Source organism: Stegodyphus dumicola, chromosome X1, assembly GCF_044657685.1.
Source record: "Stegodyphus dumicola isolate Sdum_Otavi_A_Nest chromosome X1, ASM4465768v1".
Taxonomy (NCBI): Eukaryota; Metazoa; Arthropoda; class Arachnida; order Araneae; family Eresidae; genus Stegodyphus; species Stegodyphus dumicola.
This window is the reverse complement of record NC_140780.1, coordinates 198,732,473-198,757,279: the sequence shown is the minus strand read 5'-3', so window position 1 is coordinate 198,757,279 and position 24,807 is coordinate 198,732,473. Positions and strand designations below refer to the sequence as shown.

General features: G+C 30.0%; 1 protein-coding gene across 1 annotated transcript in view; it reads left to right on the top strand.

Moving 5' to 3' along the window:
• Pli (E3 ubiquitin-protein ligase pellino) overlaps positions 1-23,832 on the top strand; it is a 90,473-nt gene extending 66,641 nt beyond the window's left edge. Inside the window, exon 8 of the mRNA XM_035364154.2 lies at positions 3,257-23,832. Within this exon, the coding sequence (XP_035220045.1) occupies positions 3,257-3,383 (127 nt within the window). The 3' untranslated portion in view covers positions 3,384-23,832. The remainder of the gene's footprint in view (positions 1-3,256) is intronic.
• Positions 23,833-24,807: the final 975 nt, after the last annotated feature.

Sequence of the window (24,807 nt, the reverse complement as noted above, 5' to 3'; positions counted from 1 at the left end):
ATGTTATTTGTTTAAAAGAAACTTACATTCCAATAAGAATATATAGTAATATTAACATTGCAATATCTGACGGATATTGAGTTGATGGCTGATGGTGATTGAGCCAGACAGCATGTGGCTGCCCAGTCATGTAAAGTGCAGGGGCACTTCACATGAATGAATCTTGATCGCAGTTTCCAAGAGCCATATTAGAGGAGCGAAGGAGGAGGAGGTCAAACAAAAGACCAGGATTTTGAAAGATTTAACACATCAAATTGCTGCAAATGAGCCAGAACGTAAATAGCAAAAGTAAGGGAAAATCACACGTTTGAAATATTTCTTAAATGAGAGAACACTCACCACAATGATGAAGAATCTGTGCATGTTTCAAATAATAAATGCAAGGAAAAATATACTGGATAAAATGCTAATACAAAAATGGAAATACAAATTAAATATACTGGGAATGGGAAAATGGAAATACAAATGGATAATCTAGGGAATACAGTTTATCAATAAACTAGCATTCAGAAGGGAAAACTATGCCCAACAGAGGAAAGGGCAAATTATACAAATATATATTTAAATTTTCACTACCTAATGCTAGGGGGGGATACAGGAAGAAATATGGTAGTTACCTTTGAGCATTATTTTTTTTTATTATTATTATTATTAAAATTGTTGCTATGCTCAACCTGCAATCTACTAAATAGGGCAAATTTCTGTACTATATTTTGTGAATCAGGATAAAGTTCAGGCATCTGTTTTTGCAGCCAGAACTGTGATATCCACATTTAAATTTCAACTCATTTCTTTTTAACTCTATAACATTTTTAAATGGGGAATTGCTTTTAAAATTGCATTAGAAAATGGGGTCTAAAAAACATTTCAGTGCTACCATTTTTTAAATATCTTTGAAATCTTTTCTTTATGGCTATTTCCAGAGCTTCCATATTAGCAATATGCAAGTATATCTTTGTTTCTCCTGCTAAAATTGACATATTTGGAAAGTGGCTACATTTTTCTCATCCCATTCTTTGGTGCATTTTAAACTGTGCCACAAGTGCAGAAATTACATTTTTTGGTTTTTTATTATATTCATGTTATCTTATAGCTGATGTTCAATTTACTAAATTTATGGAATGAATCTGATAGCTATAAACTATGTCTGTTTTTGAATTTATCATTTATACTCTTAAAACCAGGTCAAACAGGTTCCCTTTGATAGCGAACAAACATCTGTTTGGGGGAGGGAGAATGAGTGAAATCTTCACGTCTTGAATACAAAGTTATCCAAACAACTTCTCATTCAAAGAATTTTCTCTGATGATGAAATAAGATGAATTATGTAAGTGTTCACTCATGTTTTTCAATACTAGATGATGCCAGCAAGCAAATACTGTGTATGGCTAATAAATCTAGTACGATTACTTTAAAATCGCCATAAAACATCAAAGCTTCCACTATTGCTGGAGCACCATCAGTAGCAGTTGACAGTATTTTATTTGGAAGAATTTCTTTCTATTCAAAAAGATCTTTAGCATGAAGTACGCAATTCTCTTTAGCACTATATGGCCTGCATGCTGTCCAGACCTCTGTTTACTGAAGCGTGCCCTGGTATATATGGCATTGGAACAATGCCAGGGTTCGTATGGTCCTTGAGTCCTTAGTTTTTTTTTAATTTTATTTTTGGTCCTTAAAAGTCCTTAATTTCGAGCAAAATCGGCAGAAGGTCCTTAATTAGGTATCTGTATAACTTCACGTTTTATTGCATCTGTATATTCTGACAAATCTCGTGGATTTGATATGTGTACCTTATATTTCAGATACCCTCAGAACCAGGAATCCTTTGGAGTGAGGTCGGGGGATTGCGCTGGCCACAAAATTGCAAAGTTTTGGGAGATGACTATCCCTAAAGTGCTGTTTCAGCAGTTGCCAAACTCTTGGTGACATGTGGTAGAGCATCATCCACCATCTGTATAATGTCATTAATGATATTTTGCTGCTTCTGTTCTGGAATTATATAATTCTGTAACATTTTTGTATAACAAGCACTTGTGATAGAGCATGCTTTCGTACCTGCATAACTGAATTCTTCGAAGAAGTACGTACCGAGAACAAACATGCTTGCTATGCTGCAACATACACCCACTTTAGCTTCGTAGAAAGGGGCTGGTGTTACATCAGGGAGATTTTCATGAGCCTAATGAATACAGTTCTTGGAGTTTACATTAAGATAAGTTCTTTGAGTTTACATTCCCATTATTATTATTACATTCCTATTTCTTCCATTAAGGAGAAATACACCTTATCCATCCGTAATATCTGCGGCAGCCACCTGTTATTTTCATCATGTCTGATGAAGAAATTTGGAAAGTGGACATACTGTTGCTTGTGTTCAGATTACAATGTCTGTATGCACTGGTTTTGATAAGGAAATATCTGTAGAATGAAATACAGAAACTTGAGGCCTGGTTTTTGGTACATCCAAACTGCAGGCAACACTTTTTGCAGTATACAGTGGACCTGCAGTAATTGTTTTATGCACTTCAGCAGTCACTTCAACAGGAACACGTGGTCATCAAAATATGATGTCTATCACATGTGCATCCAGTTTCTTCAAATATTTTGCCAAATTGTATACAGTTTTTACAGAACAGGGCCTTCTTATGATTTTGCTGATAAAGTAGCACTGTTTCGGTAGCGTTTTCCAGTTTGAATAAAACAGCTTTATCAATTCACCTCATTGTTTCCCTCTTAGTGTCATCTTGTTAGCATATTCGAACATCTGATTGAGGAAATAATCTTCACACACTGCTAATTTCACAAGCAGTGCTTTGTACATGTGTTCTGTGATTGGTGCTTTTACTGTATAGTCCTGTGAATTATGCAGAGTGTGTTAATGCACTTCCTCTCTGTGTTATTTGTCCTTTATAATGCTCTTCTTTGCAAATGTTTTGTGCCATCAATTTTTGTCAAGTGTAACATTCCAATGCTATTTATGGTTTTTCAATCCACTGATCAATTTGTGCTGGGAAAAAAGTAAATGTTGGTATTTGAAAATTTCAAAATTTTTTCACTGTAGCTATAATTGTGAGAGCCCTGTTGTTTTAAATCATCAATCTCAAATACATACATTCAAATAACAATATCTGAAATTTCGATTGGTTGAGCAGATAGGCCACTAGGGTTCATACATTGGGGAAGTTTTTATCATTACCATGTGTATATGTAATCATGTGTTCTGTAATTTTTCCTTTTCTTCCAAAAAATATAGGTATTGGGCATGTGTCCCGATTCCACATGGTACTAATGGCTTCCATGCTGCTTGTCCATTCTGTGCTACTCCATTAAGTGGAAATCCAGGTTATGCTAGACTTATATTTCAAGATCATGTTGATTGAAGGAGGCCTGTCGAGCAGACTGTTGCATTTGTTTTCTGTGATGCTCTCTGCAATTCCAAGCAAGAGGAACTGATATTGTACCTGACTTAGTGGTGACCATTATATCAATACAAGATTTCAAGCTAAGTGACTCACATTCACATTAGAGGACCACTTAGAGATGAATTTTATTTTGTATTGATTATATTAAGATGTACAATTATGAATATACATTTTGCTTCATGCCAGTAACAATCACTCCCATTTTGCAAGCTCATTGCTTTGCTACTGTCAAAAACAGTATATATTTTTATTTATACTTTTATGTAATCAGAAATTAACTATTTGGAACTGTTTTTTATAATGAACAATTCAAAAGTAGAAGTTCATAGATATTTGTATTATTAGTTCCTTTATGTGCTAAGATTTATGTGTATATATAGATGTAATTTTTATTCTGATTGATCTGTTCTTTTAAATAGTTTAAATATCCTGGCTGTTTCCATGCATGAATCAAATAAAGGAAGAGTTAGCCTTAGTATTTTTTTTTTTAAGTATGTTGTGTGGCTGGGAAAATTCAGTTTGTTGAGTTGTATTGCTTATTATAATTATTTTAGATAAAATAATTTTCTGAACCGTAAGTCATGGGTCAGCTGTACATTCCTCTCCAGAGGTAAATAAGAGAAGTAGAATAGTATCTCTGAAGAAGGAAAATTCATCTTTCCTGAAGTATTAAATATTTTATGTATACCAGATATGCATTTTGGCCCAGAGGATTATTCATGGAATATTATGTTCTTAATCTGTTTGTTAGTTTGTTTTGTAGTGTAGATGTTTCAGCTGGCTGCAGTAAATTTATTTTTTTATTTGTATTTTTCATTAATATATATTTAAATGTGATTTCTTGAGTGATTCTGCTTAAAAATTATTAAAAATTAATACTATGTTTGCCATAAATTTAAACAAAAATGGGAAATGAGATTTTTATTTGTGTTTTGATTAATACTGAAATATATTACCATTGAAAATCTAAATATTTTAAAAAGAAAAATGTGAAATAAAGCTTAACTTTCAGTTTCAATTTTTTTTTAAGTACTTTTCTTTCATTGTAGAACAAACAGCATTGACTTTTACAACCAAAGATCTCTTTGTCTTAGTTATTTTATTTGTATATATTTCATCCCTTTTAAAAACTTAAGAAAATCTCTTGCATTCGTCAGTTATGGCTGCAGTCAAAAGCAGTGTGTAAATAAAACTTGCTGCTCCATTTTATTAAAGCATTAGAATATGATGAATCTTATGAAGCATCATGAATAGGTATCATAATAATGTATTTAGTTCATTGCTACTTTTATGATTAACAGATTAGGTAATAGATAACAGGATGATCATGTACAAATCATTCATTACTAAATGTCCATACATGGTCTTATAAACATAATGCAAAATTACTAGAAATTTATTAAGACTTTCAATAATGATCAAGATAGACATAAAAATTTTAGTAATATGATTATTCCTACTTTTTGTGAGGATCCTCTGTTATTAAGTTAAATCATTTAGCATTAATTATTATTGTAGATTGAAAGAAAATTTGTCATGTGATATGAAATGTATTAAATTATTGTAAAGTAATGAAAATTCATGCATGGTAATCTCTATGGTAATTTTTATTAAAATTGGCCATCGGTCTTTCTGAAAGCATAAAACTGGCTTTTAGTAGTGTTGGCTTCTGCTTTGCAGCTTTCTGCAAGATTTAAATTGAGTTTGTGCAAGTACTTCTTCAGGCTGAAACATTGCTCTTCTACTTAAATAAACCCTTTAAAAACAAACACTGTCATGTGCCAGTCATGGGTATCGTAACCTTATTCTCCTTTATATCGGGAACATAATAACCTTCAGTTTTGTAAATAGAGCATTGAGAGAGAAATTCTGAAATTATTCTGTTCTTGAAATGCTGGGGGAAATATTAAATTGGTGTTTTTAAACATTCTGAAATAGTTTCGATAAAACTGCAAGCAAGCAAACTTAATATTAAGCTCTTTTAAGTTGGCTAGCATTTTAGTTATATTGTAGATAATGGAGAGCTACATTAATATTGTGAAGTTCAGAGAAAAACATCTAGGTGAACTTTATATCTTGGTTTTATTGTTAGATCCTGAATTAAATGTCTTGCTATTTAAGCTGCAAATGCTGTACCAGTGAATATTTGTAGTTATGTGCTGTATCTTATAAATGAATATTGCATTTTCGTTTCAAGATTTTACATTTATTTGATCTTTTCTGTTATGCATTTTTCCTTTTAACATTAATCTTATATGAAAAACCAGCCAAGTAGATCTTTATTGATTACTTTTTAATTCTAAAGTCAAAATTTGTTATTAAAAAGGATATTTTATTACTATTCCTATATTTGTAGCTTTGCTCTTTCCTTTAAAAAAAGAATACATCTTGAAGCGAAATGTTTGAAGCCTTGGCTGATTTAATGTATCTTTTATCTGTACTTTGAAAATGAATTCAATGAAAATTGAAATGTGAATCAAAACTGATATATACTAACTGGAAAGGAAATGTTTTTCTACTTCCCCTCGTTGGTTTAGTATGAAAGTCAAAATGCATTTCTTAGAGTTCTAGGTAATCTTTTGTCAGTAGCAAAGCAGAAAAATAACTGAAATCTATAAATGCTGGAAGATATGTTTATACTTCATGTTTTTTCTTAAAACAACATAAGGGCAAATTTAGTTACAAATATAGCTGAGATAAAGAGTAGTAAGAGTTGTAAATTTATCATTTATATTACATGTAAAAGATTTTGGGAAAATCGGCAATTAGTTTTTACAGAATTTATAAGGGAAAAAAGTAATGTAAAAGCATGTTTATTGTTTTCATGATATCAATAATAAGTGTGTTTAATAGTTTTTGAGTTTTAATTGATGTGTATAGTTTATTTCTAAATGTTACATGAATTGTTAAATTTAAGAAACATATTTTTATACAGAAATTAGCATATGTCTTTTATTGTTCCAAATGGATGCATATGTAACTTCCATTACTGTTTCCCTTTCGAACATACTTGTAGACGATTTTTCAGAAAAAAAATTTTCTGTTAGATTATTTTTAGTTAGTTGTTTTAATCATGTAGAATTATTTTTTTAAACATCGTACATTTTAACTTATTGCAGCAGTGTATATATAACACACACCTGTAATTGCAAGTAACATTTAAAAATTTTTAGGTATATTAGCCTTATAACATGTACTCTTTCCTTTTCATAGAAACGTGAAAGAAATAAGTGTGATGCTCTTATCTTTTGAAACCATTTATTCAAAGATTTTCCCCAGTTTTTCGAACTATGGTGTACTAAACTGGCATGCATTAAAAGGAATATTGTGTGGGGGGGATAAGTGATTGAGGAAGTAAATAATTCTGCAAAGAAGATGGATCGTGTTTAATGCAGGTATGCATAAGAATGTTATCCTTGAGTTTCAAGGAAAGGGAAACATTATTTGAGTTAATAATGCACTTCCGACCGAGTGAATTCGTGGAATTAGAAGTCTGAAGGTTATTCTTTCTGTAGTCATTTGAAACTTTGATTTTGACCATCAAAATATTTGGTAAATTGCATTTGCTTTGGTTGGAATGAGGTTGATCTAGTGTTTCTTTTAGTAGTGAATATGGCTCCTGCCAAATGAAACAAACACTGTGCTGGTTTCAAATGTTAAGTCATTCAGTTTCCGAAAGAGAAGTGAAATTGTGCTTCAGCAAAAATGTTTAGTGCTGGTGAAAGCTCCATAGATGAATGTAAGAAAAATGAAAACACAGTAATTAATATGCCAAAGATTAAATATGCTTCGCATAAAATTAACGAAATGGCCTGCTATAGAAAATGACCAGAATGGATTAATTTCCTTTTCTATTTTTATTCTAGAGATGCAGTTTACATTTTGATAAAGAAGAAATTGACTGTTTTAAAATCAAAATGGCTGGAGTGAAAAGAACATTTTAGAAGCTGGAAAGGCATAATATAAAGTTTTAATGTTGATGATACAAGTAAAATTTTTAAAGAGTTTAGGCAGTCTTTGAATGCTTCTCAAAGTGGTTGGAAAATGATGAGCAGCTCTATGAGAATCAGACAATCTGAATCTGCAGGAAAAATATATGTATTTTGTGTAATATTACTAATCAAGATATTGATAATTTGAAGAGATTTCAATTTAAAGAAATTCTATAATTGTTTTGTATTTTTGGTTATTATTGCAATAGCAAGCAGCATCACTGCCTGTTTTGCATTGGCTAGAGCAGCAATCTCTGAACTGTTTTGATTACATATACCTAAGCCAAAAATAATTATAAGTTTTACCTTATATTATGTAATATATGTATGCAGGCAGCCACAGTGACCAATAAGAGAAACCTTACACTTACGTGATAATGATCATGCACTCGTAAGTGATCATTAGCCTACTTTTTTGGCACACCTCCAAGTATCATTTTGCATATTTCGCTTTGGAGACCTTCGGGCTTGAGGATGGTCAAACTCATTAATAACTTTAAACTCATTAATAAAGAAGAAAATATATAAGATATATAACCTTGGCAATATCTAAAAATATTGCCAAGGGTGCCATACAAGAAGAGGATAAACTGGTATCACATCTACTAAGAAAGGAAGAGATAATCTGGCTTTACAATAAGAGTCAAACTAGCACCCATGGGCATCAGTACAATATCCAGTTATTGCTACCCATCGTATTGATTAAGACTGTCAATTGAAATTAAGCAGCCTAAAGCTCTTGTAAATCTGAATAGCAGTGTTATAGCCAGAAGTGATTAATCCTAAGTAAATCCACCTATTTATCCATTTGCCAATGTTTCAATTTTCTGTAGCAGAATTTAATGAAGTTATATCTCTTTTAATTTATTTTGACTTCTCAATTTATAAATACAGTTTCTGAAATTATAGATTATATCTAATGCTAAGAAAGTTACATATTTAGCTTTAATTGTAACGCCATCTTAGAATGGTATCTGTTATGCTTTTGCATATTGTTGAACACAGTGTTTTCATCACACTTTACGTTTATAACAAACAATATTTTCAAAAATTAAGAACTACAGTGAAATTCATCTACTTTTTTCAGAACGTTTTATAGTAAACTCTAATATGAAGTGTTAGAATCGCTTATGTACAGATTATGAAAACCATTAGATTATGGATTATTATGGAGACCAAGATTCTGGATTATGGAGATTATTATATTCATGTTACCACAAATTTAATTTAGACAACCCCCATTTTTATGCAGTCTGCATTTTATAGTATGGGGAAATAACAAATTTATTCTTATTTCCAGATTGGTTATACTAAACCAAAAATGTTTGCTTATAATTTATCTGCTGACTCAAGTGTGTAATTCAATATCATTTTAAATATTTTGATTTTGGATTAAATTATTTTGTTATAGAAGCATTATTTCACTTCAAAATTTCTATTGTCACTTTTCTTTGGTTTTCACATTTGGAGTATTAACTTATATTATTCAGGTAGTTTGTAGCACATAATAAAGTACTTTTTCTTGTAATGCTTTCAAAAATAGTTATTTTCAATAAAATGGGAAGAAAAGGCTATAAAATTCATGGAAATTTTAATAAAAAATTTCTGCAGCAGAGCTGAACCAGAAATGTCTATCACATGTGATTTGCTGTTTGTTCTGTTGTAAATTTAGGTTACCTGTTTTCTACAAGGAATACCTGGCAAACTAAAATGATTTTAAATGACTAAAAATTTCTGAAACTTTTACACTGTGTAGTTATTCCATCATTGTCATTTAAAATTTGAAAAATATTAAGAGTTGCAACCCTCACAAATGCAATGCTGTGGCAGAAAAACATTGTTGTCTATTATCAAATACTGTGTTCAAGGATGCCAGAAATAAAGAAAACTGCAATTTAACTGAACTTGCCTGAAGACAATGGAATCAGTTTATGAATCAGAAAACCAGTAATCTCATTTTTGAGGGAGGGGAATATTCCCCCTTGTTATTTAAATATGTATTTTATGTTCCAGGCTAATTTTCTTAGTATATTACATTAAATACTGGACTCTGAAATTTTCTGTCCGGAAGGTGACTTCTAAGAGTCTACATTAATTAATGGATTGATATCAATTAAAATTACTTTGCTAAAAACATTCTCTGAAAAATGAAGAAATTTCTGTAAAATATAATATTAAAATTATGTAAATATTAAACAGAAATTTGCAGTACATCCTAAATAGATTTCTGCCTGTTCCCTGAGGAAATTTGTTAATGAATTACTACTGATATTAAACAGCATTTCGTGAGACGTTTCTAAAAGTGGAAACTTTTTATAGTTATTAGTGGGATGTAATGTTTGTTGTTTAGAAGTTTCTTTCTCTTCAACTGTTTTAATGTATTAGGTGTGTACAAGAATTTTACACATTTTTAATCTAAAATAAAGGTGGTCAGCATAAAAATATAAAGTAACTATCATTTTATGTAATTGCCATCATTATCTATGACATTTTGCCATCTACAGTAGTAAGTTTTTTCTGCATGATGAAACTCCTCTTTTGAGAGTCGAAAGTGCCTTCTTATGAAAACAGTTTTGTGCCCTATGTATCATCAGATTTGGAGAGTAAAGGTGTTCTGTAATGATCGAATGAAGACAGTAGTCTGCAAGAGGAAGGTCAAAGAAATACATTAGTTGGTTTAACATTTCTCAACCAATTTCCAGTACTTTTTTTAAATGTGTAGAGCAGCTTGAAGCCTGATGCTATCCTGATGAAAGGCCATTGTTTTGGACTAGTATTATCTGCTTAATATATCAGTTATGTTTTCAATCTGTCCAACAGTATGAAGTAGAGGTCAGCATTTATAGTTTTATTGCATTGCAGTATGTAATTCTCTCGACACTTTATCATACAGTTAATAAAATCGTTTTTGGATGGTAATATACAGTTAATAAAATCGTTTTTGGATGGTAATATACAGTTAATAAAATTTTTTTGAGGTTGATAGCACAGTAACTTGTAAAAAACTTGGCACATAGTCCTTCTTTGCTTAATATTTTGATCCAGAACCCATTTCTCATTTTCTATTGCAATACATTCCAGAAATGGTTAACTCCTGTTATGAGAAAGCAGAGAAGCACAGGTACCGATTCTGATCTCATTTTTTCACTGTAAGCTGTTGGAGAACAAACTGATTGAATTTTGTGATAAGTGCAGATGTCTGCCATGTTTTTTGGCTGCTGTTCTGTATATCAGCAACATTTCTGCTAGTATATAGACATCTGAATAGGGTTTATTTTGTAAAGATTGATAGATGAAACCACTGATGGATGTTTTGAGTGTAGGTGACCAGTACACCATCTGTCTCCTTCACTCAGTTTTCAAACTAGTGTTGACATATGTGCTATCTATCATCAACAGCATCATCTTCAAACATTTAACAAATGCAAAGACAAGCTGTGGCTGTAATAGTGGCTGTAATATTACCTTTATCAAACTCTTATAGCAAACAGTGCTTGAGGTGCTGTCTGTGGCTTGGCATTGTATATCATTAAACTTTTACTCTGATGAACTCAACGCCTTTACATTGACTGTTGTCTCACAAGATTCTAGTCATTCAGTACCATCTTTGAGGTAAATTATATCATAGTTTGTGTCTACAAAACAGGTTCAACTTTTGCACACACCTAATACTTTGAACTATAATTTTATTCCATCCCAGCATATTTATTCTTATTATTTTTGATTTCTGGTATACTGTTAATTTCCAACATGTGATTTAACTTCTAGGATATTCATTTACTAGTTTAAAAAAATGTAATTTGATATTTTTATTTTATAGCTGCATTTTAATTCCATTATGCTTTAAATGGCAGTGAGAAGTTAAAAAGTAAATTTTAAAGTTTATTTTGTGAAAACCTAAGCCTTTGGGAAAAAAAATACTTGACCATGGGTTATCTGAAATGAATATGCTCCAGTTTTAATAATTAAACTTTATCTGTACAAGCTTTTAAGTTTGTCATGTCAGCTTGCTCAATTCGAAACTTGCTATTTAAAGTCGAAATAATACCATGAAGCAGGTCGAGCTTCAGCATTTTCAGCACCTTGGTGATGGATACATTTAGCACCCCATACAAATGAAGCATATTGATAATTCAAAGCAATATACAACTTTATTTAGTTGTCATTTGTGATAATAACTTAGTTGGCACCCTCTGAAATCAACACCTTAGGCAGTTTCTGGTATTGCCTATGATTTGGAGCTGGCCATTGATATGCAGTACATATGACAGTTTTATTATTCAACTCGCAATTGTGCTGTTTTTTTAGCTTTGTGTATATTTTGTATGGTAGAAATAATTCTGTTTTGATCATACGGCTAAATCACTACAACTTTCTCAGAAATGTTTACTGTTACAGCATTTGCATAGGGCATACATTTGTTGCATATGCCTGTTATGTAAATCTTTTTTATTTATTTTTTCAATTTTTGTAGGACCCTTATTGGCGCTTGCAAAAATGTAGGTAATTTAATTAAAGTATTTTTCATGCTAATCTTTTGTTTTAAATTTTCGTTTTTATTTTTTCTGTAACTCAATAATGGTAGCTGGTTTTTTTTTTCCCCCCCTATTCTTGCTAAATGATTCATACAATTTTATCATGAATTTCAATGCAAATTGGGAATACATTTTATTGCTTAATTCTATAAGTATTAAAAAAATCAGAAAATATAGTTAGATAAAAATAACAGTCTAATAATTGGAATTCGGATTAAATTTGAAATAAGCATAATTTGGCAATATTCAAGCTCAGAATATGAGAAAATAGTTGTTTATACAGTAAGTTTTTGTCCTTCATTCACCTTATTTTAATAACATACAGACAGATTAATTTCGGCTTCTAACAGTATGCTTTTGTTAATAATAGAATGAATTTTGGTGACATTCATAAAACTTCATGTGTGCATCTCTAGGAAAAGAATAAAGTGAGAGTATTTAAATAGTTCTTTGTGTGTCAGTAAGCAAACATTTGAGAGCTTTGGTTGTTTTTTTAAGATAATCTATCATTTTGCTGTATAAAAATATTTGCACAGAGAAGTAAAAAAAATGCTTTGATTTTTCCATATGATCTATTTGCATTTAATAAATAAAGACAGATGGCACAAATAAATGTGATATGACTTTTTACTGATATTCAGAATATAGTTAGAAGTGTAAGAAAAAAGACAACTATTAATTTGCAGGTTAATTATAAGTGAAAATTTCAGTATAGGATGTAGACCAAAATAAGATGTGAATTCATTTTTGCATGATTTCTAAAAACAGTTAAGTGGAATGAGTAGAGCCTCAGGACAATAAATTTGATGGTGTCCTGATTTGGTGTACATTTCAGAGCAGGAATATTTTCCTGTAATGCAGAAAATTGTAAATGAAGGTTATTATTTATTATGTTATAAAAGCTTCAAAATGATGGGTAGTTTGTAGAATCTACAGATGTGTTTTTTCTGAAAACCAAACTTCTTGTGCAGCAGAACTAAAAGGTTTATATTTTTTAAATGTTATTAGATAAACACTGAGCTTTTCTATATATATTTTGATTATAGTTTCTTTATATATATCTAATAAATGCTAAAACTTGAGCATATTAAATAGTGTCAGTTTTTTTAAATTGAATATGTCAATATTCATGCATGAAGTTGTTCACAAAAGTCTTTGAAATATAGTTTTTTTATGTTAATCATCAGGTTGCTAATGGGATTAATAAGTATTGAAATGAATTATCAAGACGGTACCTGTAAGCACTCACATTGTGTAAACATAAAATGTAATTTTTTAGTGGAATTGGATCATAGGAAAAGGACTGAAATTACAGTTAGCTGTTCACAGCATAGTAATACAATTTTTGAATGTACATAGCTTGATAATTTCTTTTCAAATGTGTAAGTGAATGGAAGTCATGAGGAAAATATGAAATGTTGTGAAGTATAATTACAGTAATGTATTTAACTGAATAGTTAGAAACAAAGTATGATTTCCTAATGTTAACCTTACTGTGTGTCAATGGATGTTTAAGAATAATTTGTGCCTTTTCACAGTGCAGTGAGATGCATGAAATTATAATGGACTAATTTAGCCAACTAACCTGTAAACAAGCAGTAATGAATTTTAAATTTGGTATTATGCTTAACAAATGTGGAAAATCAAAGCAACAGAACCTGCCTCAAGTTTACTTCTGTTTAGTGTTTATATATTTTGTTGCAGTACACATTAGTCCAACCTGTTTCAAGGTGTCTGTTTGCATTTGTCTTGATTTTTGCATTTTAAGTACATAATTTCAAAATTGTAAATTTCATGTTTCGTGTCATGAATTGTAATTTGGTATATTACTTTCTGTTTCATCACTGAAGAAAGGTTCCTGAAAACAAATTATTTATTCAAGAGTTATGTAAATAACATTTGCCAACTAGCTGCATGTATGCTTGTTAATTTTATCTGTATGAAAGTTATAAAAGAAACATATATTTCATATTTTATACATTTTATAGAGAAGTAAATTGATACTTCCCATTTTATAAAATTACTTATTAAAACTCTAAATTCTGTAATGCATTACTTGGACATTCTGAGTCTGAGAACTGGAACTATACACAACAGATATTTGTATTCCATAACAGTCTTCTTTTTTTATTCATGAATTGGATAGTAGGCAGTTTAGTTATTTGTTCAGTTATTCAGCAGATGTACGATTTCAGTTGTGATTCAAATATGGCTGTCAAATATGGTTCGATCAGTTTGCCACTTTCGTATATTTTATGTCAGTGTATTATTGATGCATAGTATAAATAAAAGAAATCATGATTCATTATTGCTGTTCAAACCGCATGATAACAAAATGCAAAGCAGACTTTAGTTAAGATCTCTGTTTTTGGAAAGGGTTGTGTTGAAATAATACTCTTTTAAAGATTAATGAGTCAAATATGTTTATTATTCAGAATGTAATTGAATTAATGGAAGAGGAAAAGGGTTCATAAAAGTTGTGAATCTTGCGTTAGTGATGTTGCTGCTGTGTTATTAAACAGTAAGTCTATGGGGGGAAAAGGGAATTTTAAAATATTGCTCATCATAAACATGTTGTGTGAATTTTTCTGTAATGCAGTTTTCTGTATGTGTTTCTAAATTAGCTGATAAGAAACTTCTTGCTTTAAAAAATTCAGTGAGTAAGAAAAACATTGATCTGTAAATTGCCTCTGAAGCTGATATTCGCTTAAAAAAAAGCAATTTTGGTGAGAGCTTGCTTTTTTTCTCCCTAGGCTTGCATGTGGTTGAAGAGCTAGTTTTTATTTTTAATCAAAGTGAGCTAATTAACCACTTGCGGTAAAAAGACGTGCCACGCACATCGAGATGCTTATGTCTCAAACCGCGAGCAACGTGAACACCACGTCAGTAGGCATTTATCCCAAAAATGAAAATAACATGGTGCACACGTCGCCTAACAACGAGATTGTTTATTTCTCGAGTTACAGCTCTGGATTGCACTCGCAGATGTGGAGCGGCGTAAATTAGACACTTTACCGCTTGTTATATTGTAGCGCGCGGCACCGCAACCGTGAAGTTTAGTCGTAGCGCAAGTAGTTAAGAAAACAATCAATTTCTGAATTGTTATAATTTATTCTTTTTTTGCTTTTTTAATAGCTCCTTCTTAATTCATTTTCTGAATAAATAGCTTTCTTTATATGTAGAATAAAGTATTGTTAAACAAGAGTTGGAAGGGATTAAAATTACAGGAAACAGTATCATTATGATTATATACTGTGTTCAGAAAAGTCTTGTACAGCTCATCATATTCACAATTGTTGGTCTTAGACATAATTGCATTTACTAAAATGTTTTGAATAAGGCGTATGTTAACATATTTAAATCTCAGAGGTCAGTTTTGTAACAATTATGAAATCTAACTTTTTATACAGTCTCCTAATCTATGTAAGTTATATTTAGCAAAAGTTTTCACTCGTAATAATATTTTACTCGGTAGGGGGAAAAGCAAAAGTTGCCTGAGATTTTGAATTTTGAGGTTATATTCAGGATTTGGTTTATGTGATTACAGCAAAGCATCATGTCCTAAGGGGAGAGATGTCATAGTGGAGGACTTTTCTAAGGGAAACTGGCTCATATACAGGTTACACATAGGAAAAACCATGGAAATGTCCATGCAGCCAGCCTATGTGCGGGATTGGAACCTCTGACTGAACTACCTGTGTTCAGCGACTTTACCGCTCGGCCACTGATGGGCATATTCAGGGATCATACACAAATTGCAGAGAGAAATGTTTTCACTTTTATATAATTAAAAATTAAATATCAGTTTATAAGACGGTTTCCAATGCCATAGATTAAGTGACTAGCATTGCTTTGCAAACTGTCATGAAAATATTGAACAGTATAAAATTTTTCAAAGAGGAAATTTTATTGTATGAGAAGTCGTACAATTTATGGTTCAGTAAAAGTACCAAGCTTTGTTACTGGCATATTGTCAACTTGTAACATTATTTGACAAATTAAAATTTAAAGAATTTCTATTTCAATGTTTTTATGAATTTTATATTAATCCTGGAGAAATAAAACTGCTTGTAAATATTAGCATATTTTTAGCATTTGATAACTTACAAATTACTTGTATGAAGGTGCTTACAGCATACTAGATCTAACAGAATCTTTATTTAAAAGTTGTTACATGCTAGTTAACCACAGAGGAATATTACTGAATGACATTAAGTGGAGAAAAAAATCAACTATGAGTGATCCAAATTTATTTTTATCTACCCTCTTAAGGAAAATAAAAAAAAATTCTCAAAATTTGAGATTAAATATCTTGATAAGTTTTTGTCATACGAGTCAAATGTTTTGTGTTTTAATTTTCAGAATTGGTATAGACTTCTAAATGTAATTAATTGTATGGACTGGGAGAACACATGAAAAGTTAGATATTTTAATTTTTACAATGATTAATATTTAAAAACATGAAAATGTAAAACATTAATTCATGTAAAATAGTTTTGTGATTGGAAGTATAAGTCTCTTATCAACAGTTATAAAAATAAAGCCTGCATAAAAACTTTTTTGGGTTTGCTAAGTACAGTAAATTATGCTTTTATTTATACTAAAAACTTTAATTTGAAGAAAACTACTATACAATATATTCTAAAGTGTTTCCTAAAGTATTCGTTTAACCCTCTCAGCATTATGGACGCAAAATTCTGTACAAAAGAGTGGCCTTCTTATTCATTACAAATGAAAATTTCTAACAGCTTTTAATCCTTTATGCCCCAAATTATTTTGAAAAAGAGTTTGTAATTTTTTGTTATATTTCTTTATGCATGAGACGCATCTCGGATCAAATTTACAAAAATGTAAGTTTTTCACTGGCTTTTTTTTATTATTATTTAAAATTGGGGCTTAAAATTCCCATTGGTACATTACTGAGCAATTTTATGACTGACTGATGGGACTTTAAAGTCCGCGTAGGGAAATAAAGGGTTAATGTATCCGATTTCGAATTGGATGTATATTGGAAGAAAAGTAATCGATGTACAAAATTAGAGAGTTGTTTTTTAATTACAATAAAAAAAAATACCCTATCTTAATGACATTCTGAAGAACTTTAATATTTCAGGGCTAAACCCATATAATGCTTCGAGGGTTAAGCTTCCTTTCAAAAATAATAAAGATAATTAGGAATAAAATATTATTCATTTTGCTAGGGGAAGAAACATTATTTCCAAGCATTGTACATCGAGAAATATTTCGGAATGGAACGTAATTTCTAGAAAGTGAATGGTATTGAATTCATATTGAACATTATTTATGCAAGCCAAGAGCAGAGTAAATAGCAAAAGTAAAATTTTGTAAAAATGTTTTGAAAAATCTAAACATTTTTTTGAATATATATATATGTACACTATTTTTGGAGGGGAAGAAAATTTTTCTTTGTTTTTTCATGCATTCTTTTCATTTCTTTAGCTTAGCTCTTAATATCTTTCAAAAGGGGGATTAATAAAGATGGATCTGATAAACTGTGTAACCTCTTTATTAAAGCTGAAAGGTTGGCCTCACATTTTTTTATAAATACAAGAAATTTATGGTATTTTAAGTTGAGAAATTTTGTTTAATGTTAAATTTCTCTTATAAATTCAATTACTGTTCATTGCACTGATGATGTATGATTATTTTAACCATGAAATTTTATGCATAATGGGGAGTATTTACATATAGACTTAATAAAACAATCCTTCAATAATTCAATATTTACTATGTTTTAAGAATTTTTGTGTATATAAATTGTATTTTTGGATAGATGTTTTATGTACACGTCTGGTAGTATTCCAGTTTTTAAATATATATAGATGGCTTTGTCATCTATGCCTTTTGAATTTTATTTATCATGTGACATTAGCATTGAAATGCTGACATTTAAAATTGCTATTTGTATAAAGAAAAGTAGTGTAATCGTTATTATCTGTATTTAATATCATATTTATTCTTCAGTTGTATAACTAATACAATACCTGTAATTTCATAAGAAAGATATTTTAATTTTCATTTGTTTTACATTTTACTTACTTAAAAGAACAAGTTTTCACCAGGAAGGTCTTTGGCTGGAAAGACATTTTCTTAACTCTAGTAGTAAATGGAAATATGAGTACAATTTTGGTGCTAGTTTTTATGATATAAATACTTGAGAATTGCTAATTTCAGAAATGTTAAGGTCTCTTTTGCAAAATATAACACTATTTTCAAAATATTTTTTGTTCTACCAGCAACTTTTTGCAGAGCTGATATTTTTAAAGTATCTTTTAACTAAATTATTGTAGTTTAATGGAAACTTAAATATGTGTTAAAAGTAAAACTAGTAACAAAGCAATAGAAGGAAAATCAATCATTCAACCAGACAAACAAAGAAAGAAAGATGTCACCCTCTAATCAAGCATTATAAGAGTATATTTGCTAAAATTTCATTTATGAACTTGTAACATAGTACTAATGGGAGAATAAACAAAAATGTTTCATTTGCTTTTAGCTGATCCCCAAAACTGCCTCATAGAAATAGAAATAACTTTATAATTAGTGAATTTGTAAAACGTTTGTGGGCATTGAAATGGAATGTTAATAGTATACTGCTGTTTAAAAAAAAAAAAAAGAGGAGTTTTGAAAAATTGCTGTTCTTAAGAAATCTAACAAATTGAAAAAGGTAAAAACTCATTTTTGATAGTAATGTGCTATATTTTGGCATTCTTTTGTATGATTTAAGAATTTTTCTGTTGTTTCTTCCTTCTGTGTTACTGATTTTTTAATTTATAGTTGTTTAAGAATTACTTATAATAATGAATTATTGAGGGTTGTACAGAAGTTTAAAAATTGTATTTTATTTCTGTTATAGTGGTATAAATGATTATTGCATTTATATATACCAGATAGTGTTAAGTGCTTTTCATAATTTTTAATAGCTGAATTTATTAAAAGTGGTTTGTTTACTTGGCTGTTGATGAGCTCTTGACTACCATACATTTACCATGTTTAAGAATAAATGTTACGATGATTTTTACATTGAAGTTTGCAATGAAAATGCTGAATAATTTATGATTAGAATTATTGTATTTTAATGTCATTTTTAAGCACTTTTAACCACATTCTGCAGTATATAAGCAAATTATTAGCACATTACAATTTGTATGGATATGCAGCGAAGTGAATGTACCAAATACGTAAAAGAGTATTGTTAATGCTCAACTAATTTTAGTAGAGTTGTGATTGAAGTCTGTTAGGAAAAGTTGTTTGGGGCAAGTAAATGTGCATCATTATTTTTAAACTAATCATGCATATAAAAAAACTAACAGCTAAAATGCATAAAATTTAGTTTTTTACATAGTGTTAAAGGAAAAAGACCTAGAAAAACATTTGATTCTGTTATTGCATGGATAAGTATCAATTTTAGATTTCCGTCATATAGTATATTTCAGTTATTCTTAATAATTTTTGATAAATATAATGCCTTGCCATCTGGTTTGCATGCATGCATGCGTGTGTGTTTGTAGATCTTCTGAAGGCACCACAGCAATATGTAACATTGTCTTTTGCTTTAGCAGTTATAATATTTGATAGCAATTGCAAAGGACTTGGATCACAGTTCTGATTCGAATGAATAGTTGTAAATAAACACACAGGTAAATTAAAAGTATGCACCATGATTGTATATATCATATTCCAAGTACTGAATTCTAACCAAAAAAAAAAAAAAAATCTGTTTTGAGCATATAAACAAATAAGCTTTGCACTTTAGCTGTTTTATTTTAAGCAGCGAAATAAAGTTTCATAGGTACAAATATTCTAATCTTTATTTATACTGTTACCAATAAGTGGATTAAAAATCAGGAATGAAGACTCCTTTGAATTCCTTTCTTTCAGAATTACAAATGACTTTTTATGTAGTATTTATATGTGTATGCAAAACATAAAAATGGTAGATTTTTAGATATATCAATTCAGATCCATTAAGATGTCCATAAAAAGCAGATTTAATTCAGAAACTTATTTAGAAGAAAGAGTTTTTTTAAATGAAAATTTGTTCGTGGGGGGGATTATGTACTTTTCATTGTGAAATTTTTGCTTGCCAACCTTATCTCTAGAGACCAAGTATTCCTTCCCCCTCAAAAAAAGTCTAGTTTAAAAATTTTTGTAGAAGTGCATTCATATCCTAGATGAAGACTTGTTGTTTTAATTTGCATTTTATCCTTTTGTAATTAATGTTATTTGGAAAATAATTGATTTCCGAGTTCATACTTCTTTGCAAAGTGAGAAAGAACCTTTCTTTTATTATCATCAGTCTGGTTTAGCTGTAAGCATCGTGGATCTCTTTTCCTCATTATTAAATTGTATAATACGTTTTGTAGATTTGTGAATGCATATTATTAAGCCATGACAGAATGCAAGTCAAAAAGTCTTTCAAGGTTAAGAAAAACTGATTTTAAGAGTTCTTGCAGACATTACGTGGTTTGCCCATGATGCCAACTTGAAATTTTTATTGTGTGATGTATATTATGTTGAAATATTATCTACAGAAGATGGGATTTATGTAATCATGCTTAATGCATTTTTTGTGGTGGGGGGTCACCAAAGACCCTAAAAATTTATCAGTATCTATATTTACTCTAATTATGTATTTTACTATTGGTCGCGTCACTGATGGCACCCGCGGCACTGTAGCCAAGTCGAGTGCCTATCACTGGTGACCCCCCACGGCAGTCAACATGTTAATCAAATGTTATATACATTGAAACTTAATAGAATCCATGAGCAATCATTCCTCCCTTTTTAAGCCTTTTTTTTTTTTTAAACATGTTTCAAGATCTTGATTTCTATCAGTATTTAAGAGATGGTGCCTGTTTGTGAAACTGAGCACACGAGAACATAACTCATTTTCACTCCTTGCTAAAATAAATTATGAATTTTTTCAGTTTTCCATAAGTTGTTTGCATTATGAACTAGGTTTTGATGTCCCTTTTCTAATATGTTAATTTCGGTAGTTTTTCTAACTGTCAAAGAATTCATGTAAGTTGCAGATGCAGCTTTAGTCCATTTAGTTACTGCTTGCATATTATATTAGTCTTAGATTCATGTTACTTTGTTTATAATATATAAATTATTAAATGCAGGATTTTTAATTGTTAAATGAGCTGCACCTGGAGTAGGCTGCATGTTGTGAAGATTAAAACTGTATATTAATATTTTCATAAAAAAAAACAGGAAGGAAAAAGCTGTTTAATTAACTAGAAATCTTTTGAGGAAAGGTAGTTCATATTTGTTTATATAGCTTTGTAGATCTCTTAAATGAATTAGACTGCTTTGGACTAATTTTTGTCAGTGTTGCAATCTGTTTTTAAAAATACTAATTCAGAAATTTGAAGTAATTGTCATATTTGTGTTAAACATACTTAAATGCCTTGAAAGATTGACTTTCAGTGTTAGTTGTTTGTATGCAGTATTTATGATGCACTTAAAGTATTGGGAAACCCTGTTTGTCATTATTTTGATGTGTTTGTAATGTTGTTTATGGTGAAAAAATAATGCATGTGAATAAGAAGTCATATAATGATAAATATATTTTTAAATTGAATAAAATTTTACATGTCATAAAATGTTTTGTCTTCACTGTTGTCCAGTCTTGAACATAACATTGGAACATTTGTTAAATTTTTTATGCATCATTTATTTAGAAGTCATTTCTTGTATCAGTGATATCACATTTAATGTCAACACTTGTAAAAATACTGTTGGCCACAGTAGAAAGTGAACTATTTGCCTTTGGTTCAAAAGTAGTAGCTAACACTAGTTGTACAGAGAAGAGCTTTAAACTAATATATACCCTTTCACAATTTAAAGTATACAGATTGTAATATAAGCAATGTTTAATGTATTTTAATTAAGCAATGTTTTTAAATTTTACAGTTTAAGCAATGTTTCTAAAATTTAGATTGTAATAGAAATGTATAATCTGTATGTTCTATGATTCCTTAACCAGCCTAAATTGTTGGTGTTAATGTTTTGACTTTTCACAAAGCAAATGTGAAAAATCAAGAATAATGGATTTTAATGTATAATTTTTATTTGTCAAAGTCATTAAGATGTTGATAGATTTTCTTTTTTGTGATTAGTTTTGCGGTGCTTTTATTCTGTAATCTGAATTGCTTATACAGTCTCTTTGTATATTTTATTATTTTGCCATTAAAGGGTTCGACTGAAATGCTTAGCATGATTTAGGTTTATATATATATATAACATTTTTTAAATTGATGCTTTAAAAACCTGTCAGTTATATCAGAAATAACTTTTTCACAGATTTATCTTCATTATACGAGCTGAATTGTTTTAAAGAAAATGGTTAATCTAAAAGGGATAATTTCTCTAGATTCTTAATAATTACATATCAAATTTCCAAAAATAATAATTTTATTAATTACTAAGTCTTTATTGAAGCTTTCTAAGAATGTGCATATGAACTTTTGTAGTGTTATTCTTGTGAAACTCAATTGTTTTATTACATGTCTATGTGTACTTTTGCTTGCAACATGTAAATTCACCCTAGAATTTAATTATAAAGATAAAAAATGAATGAGGAAGGAAATTCTTTTATCATCCTAGTCAAAGCAGAATGAAAAGGACTTTTCTATATATTAGTTTTCGTAAAATGAAATATTCCTGTCCCTGGGATTTTCAGAAACTCGTTATAAAAGCAAATTGCTTTTTAAATATCACAAATTGTGATTTCAGTTTCGTCTTTACTCAAATTTTCTATTTAGTTGTATGCATTTATTATGTAACATTCTATAATCTGCTCTGAATAGCTATAACAATATCTAAAACTCGAGTTTTTTAACTTTAATATTTAACGTTACTTGTGCAGAATGTTTGCATATTTTTATTACTAAATTTCTGTTTATGTAATAATTCACAAGTTTTGTATTCATTTCATAACTTTTATTTGCAGTTACATTTATGAATTAGCTTCTCAACCTTCATTTATTTCCATAAATAGGGTATAGAATAGTGTATTCAGATTCATTTGATAAATTGTTATATTTTATTAATTATAGGCACTTCAGCATAAGTTACATTTAAAATATTTTGAAGTGAATTATTGTTTTAAAACGGGAGCTAGAAAATATTCTACAAGTACTTTAAATTTCCTTGTTCGAATTGCAATCACATTAAAACATTCAATATTTCTTTAATTGCAGACATTTTTAATTGTACAATTGTGGCTTTTCATTAATCTCCATAATTTATTACTATTGCCAAATCTTTCTCCTTACCACTAAAGTCAGTTTAACCTAGAATTCAGGCAGATTAAAATATAAAATATGCAGTTTTTGTGTGTACAATTTTATATTTTTGCTGTTTTTCAACATATTTTGTAAATTTTTCATAAGTCATGTGATTGATCATTAATATGCGGAAAAAAGAAGTCTAGTGATTCTGGTGTTAATTTGTGTAAATGGATATTAATCTGATACGTATTTTAAGGTCTTTGTATGCATGTACTTATTTCATATAAAATGACTGAGAACATTTCTTGCAAGTTCTAAGTTTGACAAGTCATGGGATTGAAGTATTCAGATTGATAAACTTGTATGCAAATTTTTAATGCATTAATGATTAGTAATAAGCAATAAGTACTATGTACTGCCGAAAAAAATTCTCGTGACCGGATGCAAGTCATCCTTGTTGCTGTGTAGAACAGGAAAGTTTATTCTTTGTATATCTTTGTATTTAAAATTTCCTGATTATGAAAGTTATTTTACATTATTTATTCTCAGTGTTATGAACACTATTTGTACATTTTACATTTAGAAGTAATAAAAAAAGTATTTTCCTAATTGTATGAAATTCTGCTTGTTTAGTGGCATTACTAGAATTCTTGTGTACCGATGAGGGAAAAAATATTGGGGGTCATACCCATAATTTACAAGACTACACTCCAGGGAAAAAATTGGGGTAAGGGGAATCAGGGATCCCATGAGATGACTTTCTGATTAATTATACAGTATAAGCTGTGTTTAGAGCACCAAAGTGGAAATTACATAACAAATTTTGTCTACTGAAAAAATTGTGAAGCATCCTTCCTCTTTTCTCTCTTTAGGTCAACAAACTTTTCTCAGAGTGAAGTTTGAATCTAGGTCCTGGCCTGAACTTAGAGCATTAAACTGCTTTGCTTTTTTGGAACTTTTTTTTTTGAAATTTTCCTTTTACCGAGGTATGTATAGGGAAAAATAAATATATTCCCCCCTAATCTAATTTTTTTAATCTTTAGCAAATGAATAAATAAATGGTGTTAAGTTACACACTAGCAGAAGACAGACCAGGATCCGAGCTAGGGGGTGCAAAGGGTCTTGGAGCGAGGAAACGAAGCTTCAGATATGACTGGAACTCGTGCATTAGTCGTCAAGTGGTTAAAACTGCTGACAGCTAATAAGAGCGAATTGATCGGCTGCATGAGTGTTTTCGTGGTTTTTCTCATTATAATAACATTAACAGGAGACGGTTTCCCTCAGAAAGTTGTCCTCTTCGCAGAGAGTTCTCGCATGATTAGGTGCTCTCAAATAAACGAGAAAATAAATGAAGGGCTGTAATACATGAGTTTAAGCTGATTGTCGGGATTTAGTCTTTAATTTGCATTACAACTATCCTTCTATCTGAACTAAACCTTTGAAGAACTTGTTTATTTTTCTTTCTTGAATAAGCTTTCGATGCGTACTTAAACAGCCTATTCAAGCGATTCGCTGTCTTTGTTGAGGGCAACCAAATTTTTATCCTGCGAAAAGTGTCAAGTATTCGTAGTACCTGGCTGAGACAAAGCTATAA